This window comes from Mytilus galloprovincialis, chromosome 5 (genome assembly GCF_965363235.1).
Source record: "Mytilus galloprovincialis chromosome 5, xbMytGall1.hap1.1, whole genome shotgun sequence".
NCBI lineage: Eukaryota > Metazoa > Mollusca > Bivalvia > Mytilida > Mytilidae > Mytilus > Mytilus galloprovincialis.
In genome coordinates, this window is record NC_134842.1 from 68,218,998 (window position 1) to 68,243,706 (window position 24,709).

Consider the following 24,709-nt stretch of genomic DNA (forward strand, 5'->3'; position numbering starts at 1 on the left):
TATAATATTTTAAAAGATATCTCAGAAGTAATCACCTAAGGGAGCAATCATTAAACCCCCTGAAGTTAATTGGTTTTCCCTTATGACTAAAATAACAACAGGAAATGGCTTTTCAAGATGCCCACAAAGAGTACACTTTCAGACGCAGGTAAACATATTTTCAGGGTCTTAAACCAAGAATTGGTGTAAACTAGGAACTCATAATTGTTTTGCTTTCGGTAGAAAACAAATGTGATAGCTATTCAAAATATTCACAATTTAAGTCTTCTTCAAAAAAAAGGAGCAATAAATGTAAATAATGTTATGTATTTGTCTTGTAAATTATATCTAATATTAAATTCAGTATGTTTATAATAATATTCTATAGAAAACTCAGTCTATTGTTACATCATTCTATTAATAACTTTATATAAATACAAGTTTGTTGTAGACAAACCTGTGAATCATTTATTTTTTATACTTTGTAGTAAATTTTATATGAACAAATAGTTGTGGTCATGCATGACGCTCAAACCCTATACAAGGCTGACGGCCTGAGTTTACTGTATCTTTCATGTAATGGATTAATTGGGATACTAAGGATTCATCATTGGATGTTTGGAAATTTTTGGATATATACATATTTAGTGATATCACTTCTTGGACTTATAAACACAAGCTTAATTGAAAATAAAAGTACATCTTGGAATATAGCATCTTGGAAGAAAGGAATATTAATTATTCAAGTACATTCTTTTGATATTCAGGCCAGTCCTTACAATGTACATTATTCATAACTTGATAAATATTTGTTGTAAATTGTTTCGTTTTAAAATAAATATTAGAAATTAATCAGATTGTCTTTCTGTAGTATATTATTATAAAAACTTCACATACATGTAGCAGAAATTGGGGGCTTGTCTGGGATCACAAATATTTCACTTAGAATAAACAAAGTGATCAAAGTTTAAATTAATTGTTTCATATCACAACCATGAGTTTTTTCATATCACAACCATGAGTTTTTTTCATATCACAACTAGTATGACTATAAGTTTATCTGCAAAGAACTTTATGGAGAATCCAAATAGGGAATTGCTGGTGGCACTGAAAAAGTCTGAATTGTTAGCGTTAGGCAAACATTTAGAATAAGAAGTTAAATGTTCAATGTTGAAATTTGAAGTTCGAAACATAAAAGTTACAAATTTGGTAGAGGAGGATATTATGGATCAGGATGCTTTGGAACTAATTAAAATTTTCTGGGTTGATGCTTTTAAATCAAAAGAAATTGAAATGCAAATGCAAATGCTTCAAATGCAAATGAAACTATAGGCTCATGAGAGCCTGGATCGCTCACCTGGCTTTGATAAGCTTATTTGAACATTTGTATGTTTTACCCATAGAGTCCTATGTTAAACAATGTCCCCCTGCTGACAGTCATCCATCTTCGCTAGCCAAGGATTACGATCCGGTGCCCCTCCTCTTCACCCTTGGCAGATTGAGTCAGAATTTATGAAAATTGCGTTGTGCCTTCTAGCGGATGATCGAAGTCATGCCTTCTCTGACTACATCATTACTGATCACTGAGAGCAATTGTATTTTTTGTGGCTTTAGATGTAACTATATTTAACAATCATGTCAGAGTAGTCCGGGAATATCGAAAATATCTCAATGTTCAATAAACTAATTAAAAATGGTAAAAGTGTCTCTTAAAAGTGAAATTCTATGTTGTGGGATAGGGATTCCTGGCACAATCAACACATGCTCGTTGCTGATAGATCTTGACATAATGAACATTTTCAACCCATGTCAGATTTGCTCTAAATGCTTTAGTTTTTGAGATATAAGCCAAAAACTGCATTTTACCCCTATGTTCTATTTTTAGCCATGCTGGCCATTTTTTTTGATGAAATGGAAAATAAAACACAAACTTTATTCTAGATACCCTAAGGATCATTCAGCTTAAATTTGGTTGTAATTGGTTCAGTAGTTTCAGAGGAGATGATCTTTGAAATAGTTGATGACGACGACGGATGACGACGACGGACGCCAAGTGATAGCAAAGGCTCACATGTCCTTTTAGGAAAGGTGAGCTAAAAATGAGGTCAAGGTCAGATGATTATTGCCAGACAGACATGCACAGTTTACAGTTACAAACATTCCATACACCAAATATAATTGACTGGATGCCAATAGTATATGAGAAATAGACCAAAACACAAACAAGAGGCTCTCAAGAGCCTGAATCGCTCACCTTAAATTATTTGCTTAAATCTTTCATCAATGATTATTTTGGCTTTTCAATATAAATAAATATTCTTGAATCTGGTAATATCTTCTTCAAAAGCAAAAAAATGCATTTTACCCCTATATTCTATTTTAGCCATACAGGCTATGTTTCTTGATGTACAAGGAAATAAATATAAAATTTATACTAGATACTCTGAAACTCATTCAGCCTGAGTTTGGCTGAAATTTATTCAGCAGTTTCAAGGGAGAGGATTTTTTAAAGTAAGCTAACAAGTAAACAAATTGAGTAAAATATATTCAAAGGGCAATAACTCCTTAAAAGGTCAATGACAATTTTGGTATTATTGACTTATTTGTAGATCTTACTTTGCTGAACAGTTTTGCTGTAAACAGTTTCTCTTTATCTATAATAATATTCAAGATAATGACCAAAAACTGCAAAATTTCCTTAAAATTACCAATTAAGTGGCAGCAACCCAACAATGGGTTGTTTGATTCCTCTGAAAATTTCAGGGCTGATAGATCTTGAACTAATGAACAAATTCACCTAAGTCAGATTTGCTCTAAATGCTTTAGTTTTTGAGATATAAGCAAAAAACTGCATTTTACCCAATGTTCTACTTTTAGCCATGACAGCCATCTTTTTTAAGGAAACAGAAAATAAAACACCAACTTTATTCTAGACACCCTAATGATCATTCACCTTAAGTTTTGTTGAAATTGGTTCAGTAGATTCAGAGGAGAAGATTTTTAAAAGTTAGCAAATATGATGAACAAATTGTGTAAAATTGTCATTAAAGGACAATAACTCCTTAAGAGGTCAATTGACAAATTTGGTATTATTGACTTATTTGTAGATCTTACTTTGCTGAACATTTTTGCTGTTTACAGTTTCTCTGTATCTATAATAATATTCAAGATAATGACCAAAAACTGTAAAATTTCCTTAAAATTACCTATTAAGTGGCAGCAACCCAACAATATATAGATCTTGAACTGATGAACAAATTCACCTAATCAGATTTGCTCTAAAAACTGCATTTTACCCCTATGTTCTATTTTTAGCCATAGCGGCCATGTTTTTTGACGAAATGGAAAATAAAACACAAACTTTATTCTAGATACCCTAAGGATCATTCAGCTAAAGTTTGGTTGAAATTGGTTCAGTAGTTTCAGAGAAGAAGATCTTTGAAATAGTTTACGACGACGACGGACGCAAACGGACGCCAAGTGATGGCAAAATCTCACATTTCCTTTTAGGAAAGGTGAGCTAAAAATTAACTTTGACCACTGAACCATCAAAATGAGGTTAAGGTCAGATGACACCTGTCAGTTGGAAATGTACACCTTACAATCATTCCATACACTAAATATAATTGACTGAATACTAATAGTATCTGCTTAAAAGACCAAAGCACAAAAATTTAACTTTGACCACTGAACCATGAAAATGAGGTTAAGGTCAGATGACACCTGCCAGCTGGACATGTACAGCTTACAATCATTCCACACACCAAACATAGAAGACCTATTGCTTATAGTTTTTGAGATATGGACTAAACCCTCTAAACTTAACCTTGTTCACTGATCCATGAAATGAGGTTGAGGTCATGTAAAAACTGACTGACAGACATGTTTAGTTTTTGAAATACAAGCAAAAAACTGCATTTTAACCTATGTTCTATTTTTAGCCATGGCGGCCATGTCTTTTTACCTGCTATTCGTTCAGTAGTTTCAGAGAAGAAAATTTTTGAAAGTGAACAAATATGATGAACAAATTGTGTAAAATTGTCTTTAAAGGCCAATAACTCCTTAAGGGGTCAATTTACAATTTTGGTTATTATAAATAACTTATTTGTAGATCTTACTTTGCTGAACATTTTTATTTTTGCTAATTACAGTTTATCTTTATCTATAATGATATTCAACAAAATAACCAAAAACTGCAAAATTTGCTTAAAATTATCAATTAATTGGCAGCAACCCCACAATGGGTTGTTCGATTCGTCTAAAAATTTCAGGGCTGATAGATCTTGACCTATTGAACAACTTTACCTCCTGTCAGATTTGCTCTAAATGCTTTAGTTTTTGAGATATAACCAAAAAACTGCATTTTACCCCTATGTTCTATTTTTAGCCATGGCGGCCATGTTTTTTGACGAAACAGTAAATAAAACACAAACTTTAATCTAGATACCCCAAGGATCATTCAGCTGCAGTTTGGTTGGAATTGGTTCAGTAGTTTCAGAGGAGAAGATCTTTTAACTAGTTTACACTGGACGGACAGACGGACGGACGACGACGACGACGGAGGAAGCCAAGTGATGGCAAAAGCTCACATTTCCTTTTAGGAAAGGAGAGCTAAAAATGTATATAATATATTGCAAAAATACAGGTAAATCTCAGGTTAATTTTAATTAACCTTAAATGTTATAAAAACATCTATTGTTATTTGCATGTGGGAATAGAAGGAATACTGATTTGTAAAAAGTGGGAATAGAGGGAAGACACCGTAGGATGCAAATCTGTATATTTGATTTAACCCTGAATTAACAAATAGGAAACTAATTAAGGTCTGTTTTTATTTCAACAAGTGTGGACACAGACCAGCATGGATAGTATCCAGCATTCTGAGAGAATTGCATGGCAATACAATTAGTCCCCTACCAGTTAAAATTCGTTGTTCCCAAAAATAAAATTTGAACTTGATGTATAAATTGTCATGTTAAAACTATATACATTGTATGCCAAATTTCAAATAAATATATATATTGGAAGTCAAGCACGACTAAAAAAAAATGCAGAAAATTGATTAATTGTGTGATTTTTCTAGGTCTAAGGATCACAATAACTGCCAAATATCATCAGATTAGAAAAAATATTAAAAATGATGGTAAAACTATAAACAAAATATCAAATCGAAATCTTTAATTACGACAAAAAAATAGTGGAAAATGTATTTCTGCATGAATTTTTTAAGTCCAAGGACCATAACTCTGCAAAAAAATCATCAGACCGGAACACAATTCACACAAGATCTGTAACTTACTAGGGTTTAACCATATGCAAAATTTCAAGTCAATATCTTAAAGCATTTAAAAACAAAATGTGGAAAACTAATTATTTGAGTGAATTTTCTAAGTCCAGGACCATTACTCTGCAAAAAATCATCAGACTTGAACAAAATTCAAACTTGATCAATAACTTGTTATGGTTAAACTATATGGCAAATATGAAGTCAATTCCTTAAAGCATGACAAAACAAAGTGCGGAAAACAGATTACTTATGTGATTTTTCTAAGTCCAAGGGCCATAACTCTGCAAAAAATCATCCGACCCGAACAAAATTAGAACTTGATCTGTAACTTGTCATGAATATACTATATACCAAATTTATATCAAAGCAATATCTTCAAGCATGACAAAAAAGTGTTGAAAGCCAGATTTGCCGGACAGACGGTACGACAGACAGACAGAGTGCAAACCTAAAGTCCCCTTCAACTTAGTTGGTAGGGGACTAATTACCAATTGTGTGTACATACAGCTGTCCCTCAGGGCAATGTGATAAAAGATACACTGGACTTGTGAAAATTTATCTGATTAGCACAAACAAAAATTGTGACAAATTAATGTCATTAAAAATAACGAATGTTGGTATATTTTATAAGGACATGTAAAATTCAATGATTTTAATGCTTATATTTTGACTTCTTTTAACAACTTACTGATGACTTTATCTACATGTATCTTCCAGAGAGTGCACCCTGTAATGAATATAAAGTCTGTAATATGTGCTTCTAACCTTTATTTATAAACATCATTCAAAATAGGTTATTTAGAAATTCATTGTAATCAGATGTAATCATGATTACTTTGCCAATGTAATCATTAATTTTATTACATAATGATTTTAATTAATTAAATTCATTGGATGAAATGTTGTCACATGACATTCTGTAAATTTTGATATTGTTTGATTAAACCCCTTATATTGACTTGCTTTCACTTTTACCTTCCATTGCAATATGTTTGACGTCACAATCAATTTGACTAAAAGTCATATTGACTTGCTTTTACTATTATTATCTAATAAAACATGTACAGTCTTTTATATCGGCCGCTATGAGTTTCAATAGACCTAAACATTTAATATTGAACCTCCGCCTGCGGCTTCGCTCAATATTAATGTTTAGGTCTATTTAAACTCACATCGTCCTCTACAAAATACTATAATTGTAAATAATCAAATACTTTAAGAAATGGTGTAATCGTAAATTTAATTTAATTGTCAAATTGACAAAGTAATTGTAATCTAATCAAGTACATTGAAAGTATAAATCAGACCCATTTCTGATTATAATATTCAAGATAATAACCTACAACAAAAACAGCAAAATTTCCTTAAAATTCCCTCTTCAGTGGCAGCAATCCAATAATGGATTGTCCAATTGGTCTGAAAATTTCAGGGATGATAAATCTTGACCTATTGAACATTTTTACATCATGTCAGATTTGCTCTAAATGCTTTAGCTTTGAGATACATGTATTGGCCAAAATCTGCATTTGAACACCATGTCCTATTTATAGCTATGGGGGCCATGTTTGGGAGTAATTGGCCCATTAGTTTCAGGAGAAAATCTTTGAAATAGTTTATGACAAACAGACAACGACAGACAACCGATATTTTTTTGTCTTAAAATTTCAGGGCTGATAGATCTTGACCTAATGAACATTTTTACCCCATGTCAGATTTGCTCTAAATGATTTAGTTTTTGAGATATAAGCCAAAAACTGCATTTTACCCCCATGTTCTATTTTTAGCCATGGCGGCCATGTTTTTTGAGAAAATGGAAAATAAAACACAAACTTTATTCTAGATACCCTAAGGATCATTCAGCTAAAGTTTGGTTGTAATTGGTTCAGTAGTTTCAGAGAAGAAGATCTTTGAAATAGTTTACGACGACGACGACGGACGCCAAGTAATGGCAAAAGCTCACATTTCCTTTTAGGAAAGGTGAGCTAAAAATAAAATGACACAAGATATTATTATAAAATCTGTAGAACTGTGAAACTTTAAAAAAACATCAAATGTTGCACTCCTGACAATTCACAGGGCCTATATGCATATTGCAATCATTGAATAATCATTACTTCCTGGATTCATTTGGGGTATTTTTTATGTAGGTTTGTTTGAGTTAGTATTTGCTGTTAGGAAAAATAGAAATAATCCAGTATTAATTTTTTAATCAAGATCCTTGACTCCTGACAAGGCACCATTTAATTTCAACTAAAAAATCTACATGAAACCATCATTGCAATACTTAATCATATACATCTAAACAAGGCCAATATATGCAAGATATTGACAAAATAACATTTAACAGTGCATATTAAAAATTGACATTTTGCTGGCTATTTAAAAATTTTTGATTTTTAAAAGTGTCACAAATCAGTGTTGCACTCCTGACAATTTTAGCATCTATTTTATCAAAAACTTTTTTATTTTCAAAGATATTCACAAAATATTTTGCACAATTAAACTTCATACCTTAACACATATTTTGAAACATACCAATTAAAAAATATTCAAAAGGCTTTGTTGTAGGGCACTGAAAGTGCAGCTACCCTGCCAGTACCATTTTATTTTTAAACTGCCCATACATTTTGTACAAAAATGATAACCTATGAAATGGAAATCGAAGAAAAATGCTATTTCTACTTTCAAATAATTGCATTTTGCAAATAGAACAATCAATAGTTGCTTATTGCCTACTTAAGTGTAGTGTAATACTTGTGTCAGGAGTGCAACAAATGTTGCTAAAACAAGACTCTATTGTAAATATCAAATATTCTATTACTATTTGACCGATTGACAAAATTTTTGCAGTTAAACATTCCTGATTCATACTTTTAAAAAAAATACATTTTTACTTTATCTGGATTTCAATTTTTTAGCAGTATAAAAACTTATAGAAGCAACATGAGAATTTTAAGTCTTAGAAAATGCTAAAAAAATATTTATTTCAAGAGAAGTACATTTTTAAATCATTTTCAAGGCAAGATTATGAAGATTTATGTTGCTGTTATCTTTTGGGAATAAAAACACATTTAATTAATGAGTTTAAATTGGAGAAAACAGCTATGTAATTATATGTGTGTTCTAATGATTTTTGTGTGCATTGGCATTCAACAAAATGATCTAAAAAAAATATGTTTCAATTTTTTGCCTATTCCAGCTGGATTTAGTAACTAGAACATATATGCAATGAAATGTGATAAATAACAAGAGGCTCTCAAGAGCCTGAATCGCTCACCTTATTTTTTTTGCTTAAATCTTTCATCAATGATTATTTTGGCTTTTCAATTTATTTAAATGTTTTTCGAATCGTCCTATTTTCTTCAAAAGCAAAAAAAAAAATTTCATTTTCTCCTTTGTTCTATTTTAGCCATAGGAGCTATGTTTCTTGACATACAAGGAAATAAAATATAAAATTTATACTGATACTCTGAAACTCATTCAGCCTAAGTTTGGCTGAAATTGATACAGCAGTTTCAAAGGAGAAGATTTTTTAACTCATTCGACCCCAAGAGATTTTTGGAAAATCAAGCAATTTCAAAAATTTGCAAACTTATGCAAATTATATGCAAATTAGTTGAACCCTGATGCTGCAACTGATGCTGATCTGTAAAACTAAGTATTGAGTTTTGGGGGCGGACGGCATGGGAGGGAGGGGGTGGGAGTTGGTATATTTTCTGGCTGTATTGAAGCCACCCCAGCTGAAAAATGGTAATTCTCAGCCTATTTTCCGATTTTGAAATGACCTTGAGAGGTGAACATGGACACAAATGTGTTTTTTGGTCATTCAACTATTACCTTGTAGTAACTGCTAACCATCCATGCTGATTGGAAGTAAATTTGACTTGATTGTCTTGCTGGGGAATCATTATTGACAAGCCAGGTCTGCCAAAATGTCAATTTTTACACATTTCTGACTAAACAGTGCCCTAATTTTTACAGAACAGCTTTGTTGGGGCTATTTGCTACCTCTTTGTGTTCCTCAACTACCCATACATGTATTAAGGGTAATAGTTAATACCTGTGGCCAATACCATTCACTGGGTGGTCATCAAAAGACACCCACCCCCACCTGATTTTGGCTACTTTTTACAGTTTTCCGATTTTTGACTCCTAGGAGGGCATTAAAGTTGTCATATTTTTTTAACAACACATCTGAAAACAGTAAATGGACTATTAATTACAAGATTGAACACCCTGCCATCAACACAGTTCAGCAGGGTCATTCCCTGATAAAGTATGGAGGGCCATATTGACCATAACTGAATGACTGTTGCCATCACGACTTCAGGCAGGATTGGGGGCTAAAGGGTTAATTATTTTATCAATTTTTTTTTAATTTCACTGCTGTGGCCGTTTATGAGTGTTTTGGGGTGTAAAACTGCCCAAAACACACTTTTAAGGTTATAAATCGGAAAATTTTATTTTTTATAATAACTCATTCGACCCCGAGAGATTTTTGGAAAATCAAGCATTTTCAAAAATTTGCAAACTTATGCAAATTATATGCAAATAAGTTGAACCCTGATGCTGCAACTGATGCTGATCTGTAAAACTAAGTATTGAGTTTTGGGGGCGGACGGCATGGGAGGGAGGGGGTGGGAGTTGGTATATTTTCTGGCTGTATTGAAGCCACCCCAGCTGAAAAATGGTAATTCTCAGCCTATTTTCCGATTTTGAAATGACCTTGAGAGGTGAACATGGACACAAATGTGTTTTTTGGTCATTCAACTATTACCTTGTAGTAACTGCTAACCATCCATGCTGATTGGAAGTAAATTTGACTTGATTGTCTTGCTGGGGAATCATTATTGACAAGCCAGGTCTGCCAAAATGTCAATTTTTACACATTTCTGACTAAACAGTGCCCTAATTTTTACAGAACAGCTTTGTTGGGGCTATTTGCTACCTCTTTGTGTTCCTCAACTACCCATGCATGTATTAAGGGTAATAGTTAATACCTGTGGCCAATACCATTCACTGGGTGGTCATCAAAAGACACCCACCCCCACCTGATTTTGGCTACTTTTTACAGTTTTCCGATTTTTGACTCCTAGGAGGGCATTAAAGTTGTCATATTTTTTTAACAACACATCTGAAAACAGTTAATGGACTATGAATTACAAGATTGAACACCCTGCCATCAACACAGTTCAGCAGGGTCATTTCCTGATAAATTATGGAGGGCCATATTGACCATAACTGAATGACTGTTGCCATCACGACTACAGGCGGGATTGGGGGCTAAAGGGTTAAAGTAAGTCAACATGATGAACAAATTCCGAAAAATGTCTTTAAAGAGCAATTACTCCTTAATGGGTCAATTGACAATTTTGGTCATATTGACTTATTTGTAGATCTTACTTTGCTTAACATTTTTGCTGTTTACAGTTTATCTGTATCTATAATAATATTTAAGATAATAACCAAAAACTGCAAAATTTCTTTAAAATCATCAATTCAGGGGCAATAACTGAAAAACCAGTTACCCAATTCCGCTAAAAATTTCAGGACAGGTAGACCTTGACCTAATTAATACTTTAACTTCTTGTCTTATTTGCTCTAAATGCTGGAGTTTTTGAGATATAAGCCAAAAACTGCATTTTACCCTGTGTTCTATTTTTAGCCATGACGGCCATGCTTTTTGACGAAATAAAAAATAAAACACAAACTTATATACCCTACTGATCATTCAGTTGAAGTTTGGTTGAATTTGGTTGAGTAGTTTCAGAGGAGAAGATTTTTTAAGTTAGCAAATATGATGAACAAATTGTGAAAAATTGACATTAAAGGACAATAACTCCTTAAGGGGTCAATTGACAATTTTGGTCATATTAACTTATTTGTAGATTTTACTTTGCTGATCATTTTTGCTGTTTACAGTTTTTCTTTATCTATAATAATATTTAAGATAATGACCAAAAACTGCAAAATTTCCTTAAAATTACCAATTAAGTGGCAGCAACCCAACAATGGGTTGTTTGATTCATCTGAAAATTTCAGGGCTGATAGATCTTGACCTAATGAACATTTTTACCCCCATGTCAGATTTGCTCTAAATGCTTTAGTTTTTGAGATATAAGCCCAAAACTGCATTTTACCCCTATGTTCTATTTTTAGCCATGGCGGCCATGTTTTTTGACAAAATGGAAAATAAAACACAAACTTTATTTTAAATACCCTAAGGATCATTCAGCTAAAGTTTGGTTGTAATTGGTTCAGTAGTTTCTGAGGAGAAGATCTTTGAAATAGTTTACGACGACGACGGACGACGACCGACGCCAAGTGATGGCAAAAGCTCACGTTTCCTTTTAGGAAAGGTGAGCTAATAATATTTCTATCACCTCATTTTTGTAATAAACTACTTTAAATTCTCATATTACGTCTTCAAACTTGAGGTGGTCATCGAAAACCGCTGTGATTTGAAAATTAAAACAAAAATTTCTTTCTTAACTTCTCCAAAACCTATGCTGAATTTAAAATATGTATTGAGGCATGACTTGGACTACATCATATCAAATTTGTGCCACTTCGAATTTCGGGAGACGGAAATGTGCCACTTCGATGTGTCAAATTTCTGACGAAGCGTTCCCGATAGGTAAATTACGAGTAATCTCCCTTTGTTGACAGTACAATCTTTGTCAAAATCAAAACTTTGATTATTGTCATGTTTTAAGCACACTACCGGCTACGTGATGTGATATAATATAAATAAATCCATATTGGTAATGTTATATCTTTATCACATTATTTGTTGGCTTTTAATTCTTTTTTTTTTTACATTCCCCCCCTTTTTTTAACAAATTTTATGATTTTCAACAACAAAACAACATGGATGGGACTCATTCTCAATTTTCTACTGTAAACATTGACTGATATGATAATTTTCAACAACAAATAAAAAGATTAAAGTAATTTCCTTAACTTTGTCATAATCATTTTCTGAATAAAGTCAGTTTATGATATCAAAAAGTTCATAAATTAATCATGAACTCTTTTAAAAATCATTGAATTTAAAAAAATATGTGAAACTTTAACTTCTCACTCAGATCGGAGTTTGATATTAAAGGTGTAAAAAAAAGAAGTTTGAGAAAAAATGAACTCAAAATTAAAAATTGCATTTTTTAAAATCATTTGCAGAAAAAGATGATAACTTTTGACAAATAAAAAAAAAATTCCTTATAGATTTATAAAATTTAATCGTTCAGGTTACTGAAATAGTGCAGCTATTATATTTGAATGATTGCAAATAAAGTATATTATACAAAAGCTGATTAATATTAGGTCACAAATTTTAAAACAAGTAAAAATTTAAAATAATTTACACTTATCATTTGTTAATTAAATCTTATATGTATATGCAAATTGTTTTTTATGCATATGACATTACATGTGATGTGAAATACATTCCATGTGATGTGAAATGCAACTTACTACATGTTTTTACACTAATATTAAACAAGAGGCTCTCAAGAGCCTGAATCGCTCACCTGGTAAAAAATGACCTTTAAACTAAATTAATATATTAATGTTTGTTGTAAATTGAGCTAAAACATATTAAGAAGTTTAATCATGGTTATTCAACATTCTCATCATCAGCATTCAACTAAGGATATCATGTTTACCATGTTTACTTTAAAAAACAAATATTGTTGAAATCTGAGCAAGTGTAAACATTGGCCGGAAAATGGCAGCCATTTAAAAAATGGCCACTTCATCATCACCTTCCAACTCAGGATACCATGTTTACTATATTAACCAAATATCATTCAAATCCGAGCAATTGTGAAAATTGGCGGGAAAATGGATGCCCAAAACAAATTTTCACCATCACCATTCAACTCAGGATACCATGTTTACCTTTCAAAGTAGCTTTCATCTTCATTTTCTTCTATTATTCAGGAAAAAATAGCAAAAACAGCATTTTGACCCCTATGTTCTATTTTTATTAATGGCGGACATGTTTTTCGACAAATCAAAAATCCAAGCATAAACTTTTTGCAGGATACCCTAATGTACAACCTTACCAAGTTTCATTTGATTTTGAAAAGTTGTTTCAGAGAAGAAGATTTTTGAAATAATAATATCAAAAATGGCCAAAAATGTCAAACAAGAGGCTCTCAAGAGCCTGAATCGCTCACCTTAAATTATTTGCTTAAGGGGGTACCCAACACCTAAGAAAGATAACTCTTCCCATAATCTGTTTTATGATCTGTTTCACTGAAGCGTTTTTAAATCATATTGCAATATGCAAGAATTTTGAGACCCAGATCAACTGATTTTCGAGTGATATCCACGCCATCTTGAAATTATAATGTATCAAACATGCATTCTGATTGGTTGCCTTTTGATGTGGCCGAGATACAGCAACAGCCATTGGCTAGATTAAGAAAAAGAATTGTGGATTTTCTCGTGCGAGGAGAAGCATCAAATGCCGGAAAAAATAATATGTGTATTTATAGTCCCGATCAACAGTTGGTAAATCGTGTACGCATTTAAATGATTATGATGCATATATATGAATTGCTAAAATTCAATATTTAAATAAATATTGTTAATACACGACCCTTTGCTTTGTTAATCAGCAATATACACGATTTATTTCAAGATTCAATGTTTATAAAATTGTATCTGTATGAGATATAAATAGAATAAACATATATATATGGAACGCAAACATAGGTGAACTATCAAAATTTTTTATGGAACGCCAAATAAACTTATAGGTATTACGTTTACCTGATAAATTCGAACTTTGCGAATACAGATGTCATTAGTCCAAATGAATATGAGTGAGATATAAATAGAAGTGTTATATATACTGAATACGTTTTCTCTGGTCTGATAAATATTGAATGAATTTCATATGCAACCTTTATGTAATTTCGTGTTTAACTGATATCAATTTAGACTCGTATTTTGTTTAAATTTAAATTTGTACGGGTGCTCTGTCATATTGATAAAGATAATCTTAAAAGTACCCCCCCCCCACCCCCTAAAAGATAACAATTATAGATTACACGCATTAAATGACTCTGAAATGAAATAAATAATCAATATTCTCTGTAAAAATATATAAACATAAAAACACACTAGAACACGTAATTTATGATACTACGAAGCATTTACTACCTTTTTAGAAAGGTAAAACTTGTGAAGTTGTTGTTTTTGAGGATCACATGTTGCCAAGGGCAAACTGCTTCAGACGTAAACAGTGGACTGCTTTTCGTGAATACCATAATGCAGATCGAAAGCTATATATATATCGATCTTCATTTTGGTAGCTTGTGAAGCAGTTCACACATTATTTTTCGGATAAAGACATACAAAAACTTGTTTGTAAACAACAGCCTCAGGGTGAAAAGTCCAAAAGAGATGAAGGTCAGTGTTTTTACATGGTCTCTAGTTATTTTTAACAACTGTGCACTTTAGATCAACAGGGTGAATGTGTCTTTTAAACCCTTGCAGCATGGCAAGCTTAAATAACTTCTGAGCAAAAACTGTTGCTCAGTGTCAGTGACACCCCCCCCCCCCCCACAAAAAAAACAACAACAACATAAAAAAGGCCAGGCTGACCCATTATGGACAAAAACATGCCTCTTACTAATTGTGTAGATACTTGCAACTTATGAATTTAAAAGTGTTTTAACCATGGCATGTGACAGTTCATGTTTACATTAAGGTTCAGGGCATTTTTTTTTGGACAGGGTCATGAAGATTTTTTATCATTTAGTTGCTGCACTGCAGGTTGATGAGTTATTGATTTTATTTGCTTCCATTAATACCTGTTCACATCCCACATATTTGCACATTAAATCCTGCCCACTGTTTTAGGCTTATAAAATGTGATTGCTTTTTATTTTAATACATTTAAAATATAAAAAAGAAATTGTGGTTGATTGCCAATGAGACAAGTCTTTACAAGAGATGGTGACCAAATGACACAGAAATTAACAACTATAGGTCACCATATGGATTTCAACAATGAGCAAAGCCCATATCGCATAGTCAGCTATTAAAGGCCCTGACAAAGACAAATGTAAAACAATTTCAAGCGAGAAAACTAATGGCCTAATTATTGTACAAATAAATTAAAGTAAAACTACTAAGTAACACAGCAACAAATGACAACCACTGAATGAAATGCTCCTGATGTGGTACAGGCACATACATACACCATGTGGCAGTGTTAAACATGTTAGTGGTATCCAGACCCTCCCCCTATCCTGGGACAGTGGTGTAACAGTACAACATAGGAACTAGCATGTTCATTTCTAGATGTATATACATGTAAATATGTAAAAAGACAATTTATATTATTTGCTGCCATGCACAAAATATGTCATACAATATGTACATGTATACATGGTATATAGATATGGATTTGCCTATATATACATGTACACGTATCTTGTTGATTGATTAAGATTTTGAATTCATAAATTTATACTTTGGCCTAAAAAAAATAAAAAATTATGTGTTTGGTTACTTTGCTATTTTTTTAATCAGGGTGAAAAAGTTCCCTTTCTATTAAAAATATTTTCCAGCTTGGTCATGTCCTTTTAGAGTTTAACCATTTGAATAAAGCTTTTTTAACATGTTGAACACTAATGAATTATATGATAACTCTAGTATGCATGTAATGATTTCCTTGAAATTTATATTTATCATGTTATTGTTGGCAGGGGCAGATCCACCCATTTTATAAGGGGGTCTAAATAATATTTGTCTCGATATAAATGCATTCATCGTCCAAAAAAAAGGGGGGGGGGGATCCAACTGCCTTTGCTGTCAATTACTCCAGTTACAAGTGTAAGAGATATATAAATTCATTTTTTTTTCTTGAAACATGTATCTAATTAGGACAGTTCACATGGGCTAATAACCGGCATTAGCATTTTCATAAATTTGTATTTATGATCTTCACATATATATATTAAGTACAAAATGGCTCATATTTACTTTTCACTACCTGTTGAACCTATTGTGTTTCATAGATAAATTTGTACTCTGTCCAGTCCAAAACCTCAGGTAAGCCTTAACAAAAGCATTTATTGCCTTGTGATTTTTCTTTCAAATAAATAATTATATAATGTTGGACAACCAAAAATATACTAGTATAATTGCATTGTAGTGTTCTCTCACCTAAACACAGGCTTGGAATTCAATATTTTCTGTAATAAAAGAATTATTCAGCAAACTTGAGGCCCCAGGGGGCAAAAAAAAGGGATAAATCACCTACCCCTGGGTAAAGTTAACCTGTTTATGGTTATGATTTTATCATTATAATGATCTCTTCTATGATAAACTATAAAAGTACTTAGAAGCAAAGCCAAATGAAGATTAAGATAGTCAGTTCTTTACTTTTATTAATGCATTTGTACATAAAACTGATGACTTCATAAACATAACTGCCTGATCTGAACACTTTAAACTGAAATATAAGTGTAACAGGTACCTTTGCAGGATTTTTGAAAGAGGATCAAATTGTAATGCAGAAATTTTTTTGGACTTTTTTTGCTAAAAACATAAAATAATTGTAAAATGCACTCATGTAATGTGTTTTTGTTTTTAAAGAGGGGGGGGGGGGGGGGGCATCCACCCATTACCGCCTTAAATGGACCCCCAAGTTTGATATACATGGTACATGTAAAAAATCACCAGGGCACACCTTCTCATAATGATACATCAACATGCCACAGATGTAAGGTCTATGTCAACAGACCAAAATTTATGGCCTGGTGGTGTTTCTTGCGAAAAAATACAATAAGTTGACCTTGAGGTCAAATTCAAGGTCACATTCAGGTCATCAGGGTACAAGACACTTAAACTCAATATCTAAGACCTGGTTCAAAAGATGAAAAAATTATGGCCCATATGTACTATCTGAGTGGAACTTGCTCTTATTTATTGAGGGTGGAGGTATATTTAAAAATTGAATAAAAAAAAAATCTGTAGGTTCAATTGTTTAAAATTTTTGCAAGAATAATTAATAGACTTATATAGCACAACAAATGATTAGTTTTTTACAAAAAATAAACGACACATTTTTTTTTAATTGATATTTTTTTTCCTAAATATTTGACCAATCATAGTAATTTTTGGTCCCTAAGTCTCAGACCCCCTTATTTATCCTAGACTAAAATTTAAATTCAAAATAAAAAAAATACAAAAAAAACAGTACCAATCAATTAAAAATTGTCCTAGTTATCACTTTTAACTATGCTATTGTCAATTTAGGATAAATTAAAAAAAATAATAACATATATACCTCTATACCCATATTTCTGGAACTTCCAAATTTTGCTGAAATTTGCATGTAGCCCATGCCATATTTGGGTAACCATAACTTTTTTTCCGTTGGTTCAAATCTCTTAAAATTTTTACATAATGTTCAACTAGGAGTAATCTATCAATGATATAAAAAGAATTAAAATTAAACAACAGCTTTTTTTTGGGGTATAGTGTAGGGTACCCCCTTAAATCTTTCATCAATGATTATTTTGGCTTTTCAATTTATATAAATATTCTTGAATCTGGTCATATCTTCTTCAAAAGCAAATAATTGCATTTTACCCCTATGTTCTATTTTAGCCAAACAATGTACAAGGAAATATAAAATTTATACTAAATTTATACTCTGAAACTCATTCAGCCTGAGTTTGGCTGAAATTTATGCCGCAGTTTCAAAGGAGAAGTTTTTTTTTTAAGTAAGCTTACAAGTAAAAGAAATTGAGTTAAATATCTTCAAAGGGCAATAACTCCTTAAAAGGTCAATTGACAATTTTGGTATTATTGACTTATTTGTAGATCTTACTTTGCTTAACAATTCTGCTGCTTACAGTTTCTCTTTATCTATAATAATATTCAAGATAACGACCAAAAACTGCAAAATTTCCTTAAAATTACCAATTAAGTGGCAGCAACCCAACAATGGGTTGTTTGATTCCTCTGAAAATTTCAGGGCTGATAGATCTTGACCTTAAGAACAAATTCACCTATATCAGTTTTGCTCTAAATGCTTAATGTTTTGAGATATAAGCCAAAAACTGCATTTTACCCCCATGTTATATTTTTAGCCATGACGGCCATCTTTTTGTAGGAAACAGAAAATAAAACAAAAACTTTATTCAAGACACCCTAATGATCATTTACCTTAAGTTTGGTTGAAATTGGTTCAATAGTTTCAGAGAAGAAGATTTTTTAAAGTTAGCAAATATGATGAACAAATTGTGTAAATTTGTCATTAAAGGACAATAACTCCTTAAGGGGTCAATTGACAATTTTGGTCATATTTACTTATTTGTAGATCTTACTTTGCTAAACATTTTTGCTGTTTACAGTTTCTCTTTATCTATAATAATATTCAAGATAATGACCAAAAACTGCAAAATTTCCTTAAAATAACCAATTAAGTGGCAGCAACCCAACAATGGGTTGTTTGATTCCTTTGAAAATTTCAGGGCTGATAGATCTTGACCTGATGAACAAATTCATCCCTGTCAGATTTGCTCTAAATGCTTTAGTTTTTGAGATATAAGCCAAAAACTGCATTTTACCCCTATGTTCTATTTTAAGCCATGGTGGCCATGTTTTTTGATGAAACAGAAAATAAAACATAAACTTTAAATCAAGATACCCTAAGGATCATTCAGCTTAAGTTTGGTTGGAATTGGTTCAGTAGTTTCAGAGGAGAAGATCTTTGAAATAGTTTACACTGGACAGACAGACAGACGGATGGACGACGACAACGACAGACGCCAAGTGATGGCAAAAGCTCACATTTCCTTTTAGGAAAGGTGAGCTAAAAAGGGCACTAACTCAATTATCAGTTAACAGATTTTCAGGAAAATCTGCACTGAGGTAGCTCTCATTATGGTAAACACTTTCAACCTGACAGAATTTGCCTTAACCTAAGGATTTTTGAGATATTTGGGAAAACTGTTGTTTGACCCCTATGTTCTATTTTTAGTAATGGCGGCCATGTTTTTCGATGGATCAAAAATCGAAGCACACACTTTGAGCAGGATACCCTAAGGAACAATCATGCTAAGTTTCATTCAATTCCATTTAGTAGTTTCAGAGAAGAAGATGTTTAAAAAATTGTTAACGACGACAGACGACAACGGACCCCAAGTGATGAGAAAAGCTCACATTTCCTTTTAGGAAAGGTGAGCTAAAAAAAGATGATTAACAGGTAATATGAGTGAAATGTTAGAAAAGAAAACTTTAGAATCAAATTCATTGAAATCTATTTTGTTGAAAAATTATAATTTTGCCGAATGTATTCAGATGCTAAAAAATATTTTCTGGCTTGATCTGCAGCAAGTATGATGTGAAAACAAAATATCTTGCTTTGGATTGACTAAACAAGAGTGGACACACTGAAATGTCTCGCCTGTTCTAGTGTTCATAATATAATTTATGTTGAAAGTATAAAAAAGCATTGTATACCACAAGCATTACATTAAATTAACTGTACTTGAAATGAAGGTGAGATAAACCCTTTCAGACATAAATGTAGTTCATACACTCATTCCATACAACAAATCTAGTTTACCTATTGCTAAAAGTATCTCCGAATAAATCTCATAAAAAAAATAACCTTGACCAATGAACCATGAAAATTAGGTCAAGATCAACTAACATCTACTAAACAGACATGTACACACCTTACAATTATTCCCTACACCAAATATAGTTCTACTATCCCTATAGTATCTGAAAAAAGACCAAATCATTGATGATTTTACATTCACCAATGAACCATGAAAATGAGGTCAAGGTCAGATGATTATTGCAAGACAGACTTGTACACCCTAAAAACATTCTATTTACCAAATATAATCAACTTGATGCTTATAGTATCTGAGAAATAGACCAAATTGCAAAATTTAACTTTGACCAATGAACCATTAAAATGAGGTCAAGGTCAGATGATTATTGCCAGACAGACATGTACACCTTACAAACATTCCATACACCAAATACAATTGACTGGATGCTAATAGTATCTGAGAAATAGACCAAAACACAAAAATTTAACTTTGACCACTGAACCATGAAAATGAGGTCAAGGTCAGATGACACCTGTCAGTTGGACATGTACACCTTACAATCATTCCATACACCAAATATAATTGACTAAATGCTAATAGTATCTGCAAAATAGACCAAAACACAAAAATTTAACTTTGACCACTGAACCATGAAAATGAGGTCAAGGTCAGATGACACCTGCCAGTTGGACATGTACACCTTACAATCATTCCACACACCAAATATACAAGACCTATTGCTTATAGTTTCTGAGATATGGACTTAACCCTGTAAACTTAACCTTGTTCACTGATCCATGAAATGAGGTCGAGGTCAAGTGAAAACTGACTGACAGACATGAGAACCTTGCAAGGTACGCACACACCAAATATAGTTATCCTATTACTTATAATAAGTGAGAAATTAACATTGCAAAAATTTTTAACTTTTTTTTCAAGTAGTCACTGAACCATGAAAATGAGGTCAATTAGGCCAATGGTCATATGACAGACGGACAGTTCGTAACATGAGGCATCTATATACAAAGTATGAAGTATCCAGGTCTTCTACCTTCTGAAATATTAAGCTTTTAGTCATGTTAGTCAAGAGCTAATGCCGCCATCGCCTTCGCCTTAACACTATCCCTAAGTCTCGCTTTTTGGGACAAAAGTCGCAGGCGAGACAAAAAAAATCTTGCTTGGTTTGCATGGTTAAAAAAAACCTGTCTTGATATAAAATCCCCATAATATTTCAAAAAAAACTGTGATGACATACACTTATATTTTAAAATCTTGCATGTGTACTGATACACACTTGTGACTTCAGAACATCAACTTGTTGACATCAATGTGGGAGACTAAAAACTACAATGTCATAGAATGTCTTTCCTATGGAATTCTGTTTATTAAGGGGTTTCTAAAGGGTCTATATAGCGGGAGACATCTGATATTTAATCAGATTTGAAATATTTTCTTTGACGCAAACAAAAAAATGTTCTTCGCCGAGCGCAGCTTGATACGACCGCAGAGGTCCAATCCTGATCAGTTTGGGCAAATAAGGACACAATATTCAAGCTTGATAGAGGCTGAATTTGGATTTTAATTAAATATTTGACACATGATAGTTTTCTGTCACAGAATAAATGTAGTTAAAGAACTTGAAATTGGTTAAATGATTTGAATTTATTTTCAATTGAAGATTTCATGCTGTTGTGCAATACAATTTGCTGTTGCGCAATACACTGTGCTGTTGTGCAATACTTAGTAAATATGTTTAGACAAAGAAATAGCAAAAAAATTGTGAGAAATCCTAAAATTGAAACCCCCCCCCCCCCTAAAAAATTTGACCCCATAAATTTTTTTCCAAAAAAATACAACATCAAGTTCATATACAATATTTATATATTGCAAACATGTAACCAACTTTTCACATCCAGCAACAACCTTAAAACTGACCAGAATATACATTAAACAAGTCTTTATCTTTGAATATGAAACAGATTAAGTTAATCAGAATCTTTAAGTGTTCTGCAGAGAAAACTTTATAACTTGACTTTATGTCCATAGATAAACACCACTAAACAATTACTTTGACAGTTCTTTAGAGTTCATTTAGATAAGATAAGATAAGATTTTATTGATATAAAAATCCAAATCTGGATTGTCATCAACACATACACAAAGAACAAACAAACAGTAATCATTACAATCAATTATATGTATATAAAATGGCAATTAAATTTTCTTTCTTATCTATCTATTTGACTGAGGAGGCTGCTAAGATAATAAGTGTCCTGATTAAAGTCAATACACAAAATTATATCAAATTTATCCTTTTAACACCTCTGGTAAATTTCCAATATATTTAAAATTTAAATATTGATTAGATTTACTATATTAAAGAACACCAATCCCTTTTGAAGTATTCCAATATCCAAGGATTCAATTTTAGTTGATACAAAACATTTAGTATAATTTTGGACCACAATTTGGACCAACTTGAAAAGTCAACCCACAATTAAAAATCTAAGTACATGTTAAGATTTAGCGTATCAAAGAACAACTAGGACTCAATTTTTGCTGAAATCATACAACTTTTAATTTTGGACCGCAATTTGGACCAACTTGAAAACTGGACCAATAATAAAAACTCTAAGTACATGTTCAGATTCAGCATATCAAACAACTCCAAGAATTCAATTTTTGTTAAAATCAAACTTAGTTTAATGTTGGACCCTTTGGACTTTAATGTAGACCAATTTGAAAACAGGACCAAAAATAAAGAATCTACATACACAGTTAGATTTGGCATATCAAAGAACCCCAATTATTCAATTTTTGATGAAATCAAACAAAATTTAATTTTGGACCATGATTTGGACCAACTTGAAAACCGGGTCAATAATCAAAAATCTATGTACATTTTTAGATTCAGCATATCAAAGAACCCCAAGGATTCAATTTTTGTTAAAATCAAACTAAGTTTAATTTTGGACCCTTTGGTGCTTAATGTAGACCAATTTGAAAACGGGACCAAAAATAAAGAATCTACATACACAGTTAGATTCGGCATATCAAAGAACCCCAATTATTCAATTTTTGATGAAATCAAACAAAGTTTAGTTTTGGACTCTTTGGGCCCCTTATTCCCAAACTGTTGAGACGAAAACTCCCAAAATCAATCCCAACCTTCCTTTTATGGTCAAAATCCTTGTGTTTAAATTTCATTGATTTCTATTCACTTATACTAAAATTATTGCGCAAAAACAAAGAATAATGCTTATTTGGGCCCTTTTTGGCCCCTAATTCCTAAACAGTTAGAACCAAAACTCCCAAAATCAATCCCAACCTGCCTTTTGTGGTCATAAACCTTGTGTCAAAATTTCATAGATTTCTATTTACTTAAACTAAAGTTATAATGCGAAAACCAAGAAAATGCTTATTTGGGGCCTTTTTGGCCCCTAATTCCTAAACTGTTGGGACCAAAACTTACAAAATCAATCCCAACCTGCCTTCGATGGTCATAAACCTTGTGTTTAAATTTCATAGATTTCTATTTACTTAAACTAAAGTTATAGTGCGAAAACCAAAAGTATTCGGACGACGACGACGCCAACGCCAATGTGATACCAATATACGACCAAAAAATTAAAATTTTGGCGGTCGTATAACAAAAAAAATGAAAAAAATCCAATTTTACCGCCAAATATTTTTTTCTGCGAAATTAACGTAATATCAGAATGGCGGGCTTATCCATGCGATTCATTGTTGTCTTATGAAAGTAGCAACAACGGACGTTTCTAAGGACTTGCTTTCCGACTGTATTACATTCTGCAAAATCTAATCAGTTCCCCAATGAAGTGAATTTAACAACGTATGTCAATCAAATACGGCACAGGGCCTGTTCAACTGTATAACGATTTATACAATTCTGCTTGCTGACAAAAAATTAATTTCAAAATCTCATTCAATGGTTCATTCTTTCGATTCACTTGTAATTCACATTCAATGGTCCATTCCTTCGATTCACGATTGTTTTAGCTTCAGCTGCTGAAAACATGTTAAAGATAATACCGAATTTGCAAGTTGAAAATAGTTCAACAGTATGACGTACAATTTATACAATTCTGAGTTCTGACAAAAGATTCATTTCAAAATCCCATTCAATCTTTCGATTCACGATTGTATTAGCTTTTTTGCTTTTGATTGATCAGCTGTGTGTTACAGTTAATCCCGATTTTGATTGGTTAATCAGTTTAGAAGAATTTTACCATGAACGGGTTAAAAATTATTTGATTATTTGATTAAAATCGTACTTTGGGGCTATTTTTATGATCATGATTCAGTAATCGGGATAAAGGTTCAAAATCGTGTAGGGCATGCATTATAATGAAAGTTGTCAGGTAACCGTAAATATGATATATATGATCTGTTTGACCTGCACTAGATATATTGTAAAGTACGGAACAGATACGGTAAATGAGGGAACATGATCCGTGCAACCACATAAGGAGACAGCCAGCATGAACGCTGCCTTTTCCCAAAAACTGCATTTGACCCTATGTTCTTTTTTTAGACATGGCAGCCATGTTTTTTGATGAACAAAACTTTAGATATAGTTCATAAACTCAATAACATAAGGAACATTCAGTTAAAAACAGTCAGAGCTCAGACATAAATAAGTCTGAATCTGCTTTTAACACATAGAGGTCTAAATTTGTAAGTTTTAAGATTTGTCTCCCTTTAATGCAAGACAAAATACGACTTTAATAAGTCAAATATTGTTAATCAAGAAATAATTGACCAGAATAAAAAATTGCAAATATGGACTCCTTGAAGTCGATAAGTTTCCAAAATTGGTTAACTT

At 32.2% G+C, this 24,709-nt stretch overlaps 1 protein-coding gene across 1 annotated transcript in view; it reads right to left on the reverse strand.

Moving 5' to 3' along the window:
• The window catches only part of LOC143076295 (uncharacterized), a 33,932-nt gene that overhangs the window by 2,986 nt on the left and 6,237 nt on the right, over positions 1 to 24,709 (reverse strand). Inside the window, exon 2 of the mRNA XM_076252026.1 lies at positions 5,955 to 5,993. Coding sequence (XP_076108141.1) covers positions 5,955 to 5,993 — 39 coding nt within the window. The remainder of the gene's footprint in view (positions 1 to 5,954; positions 5,994 to 24,709) is intronic.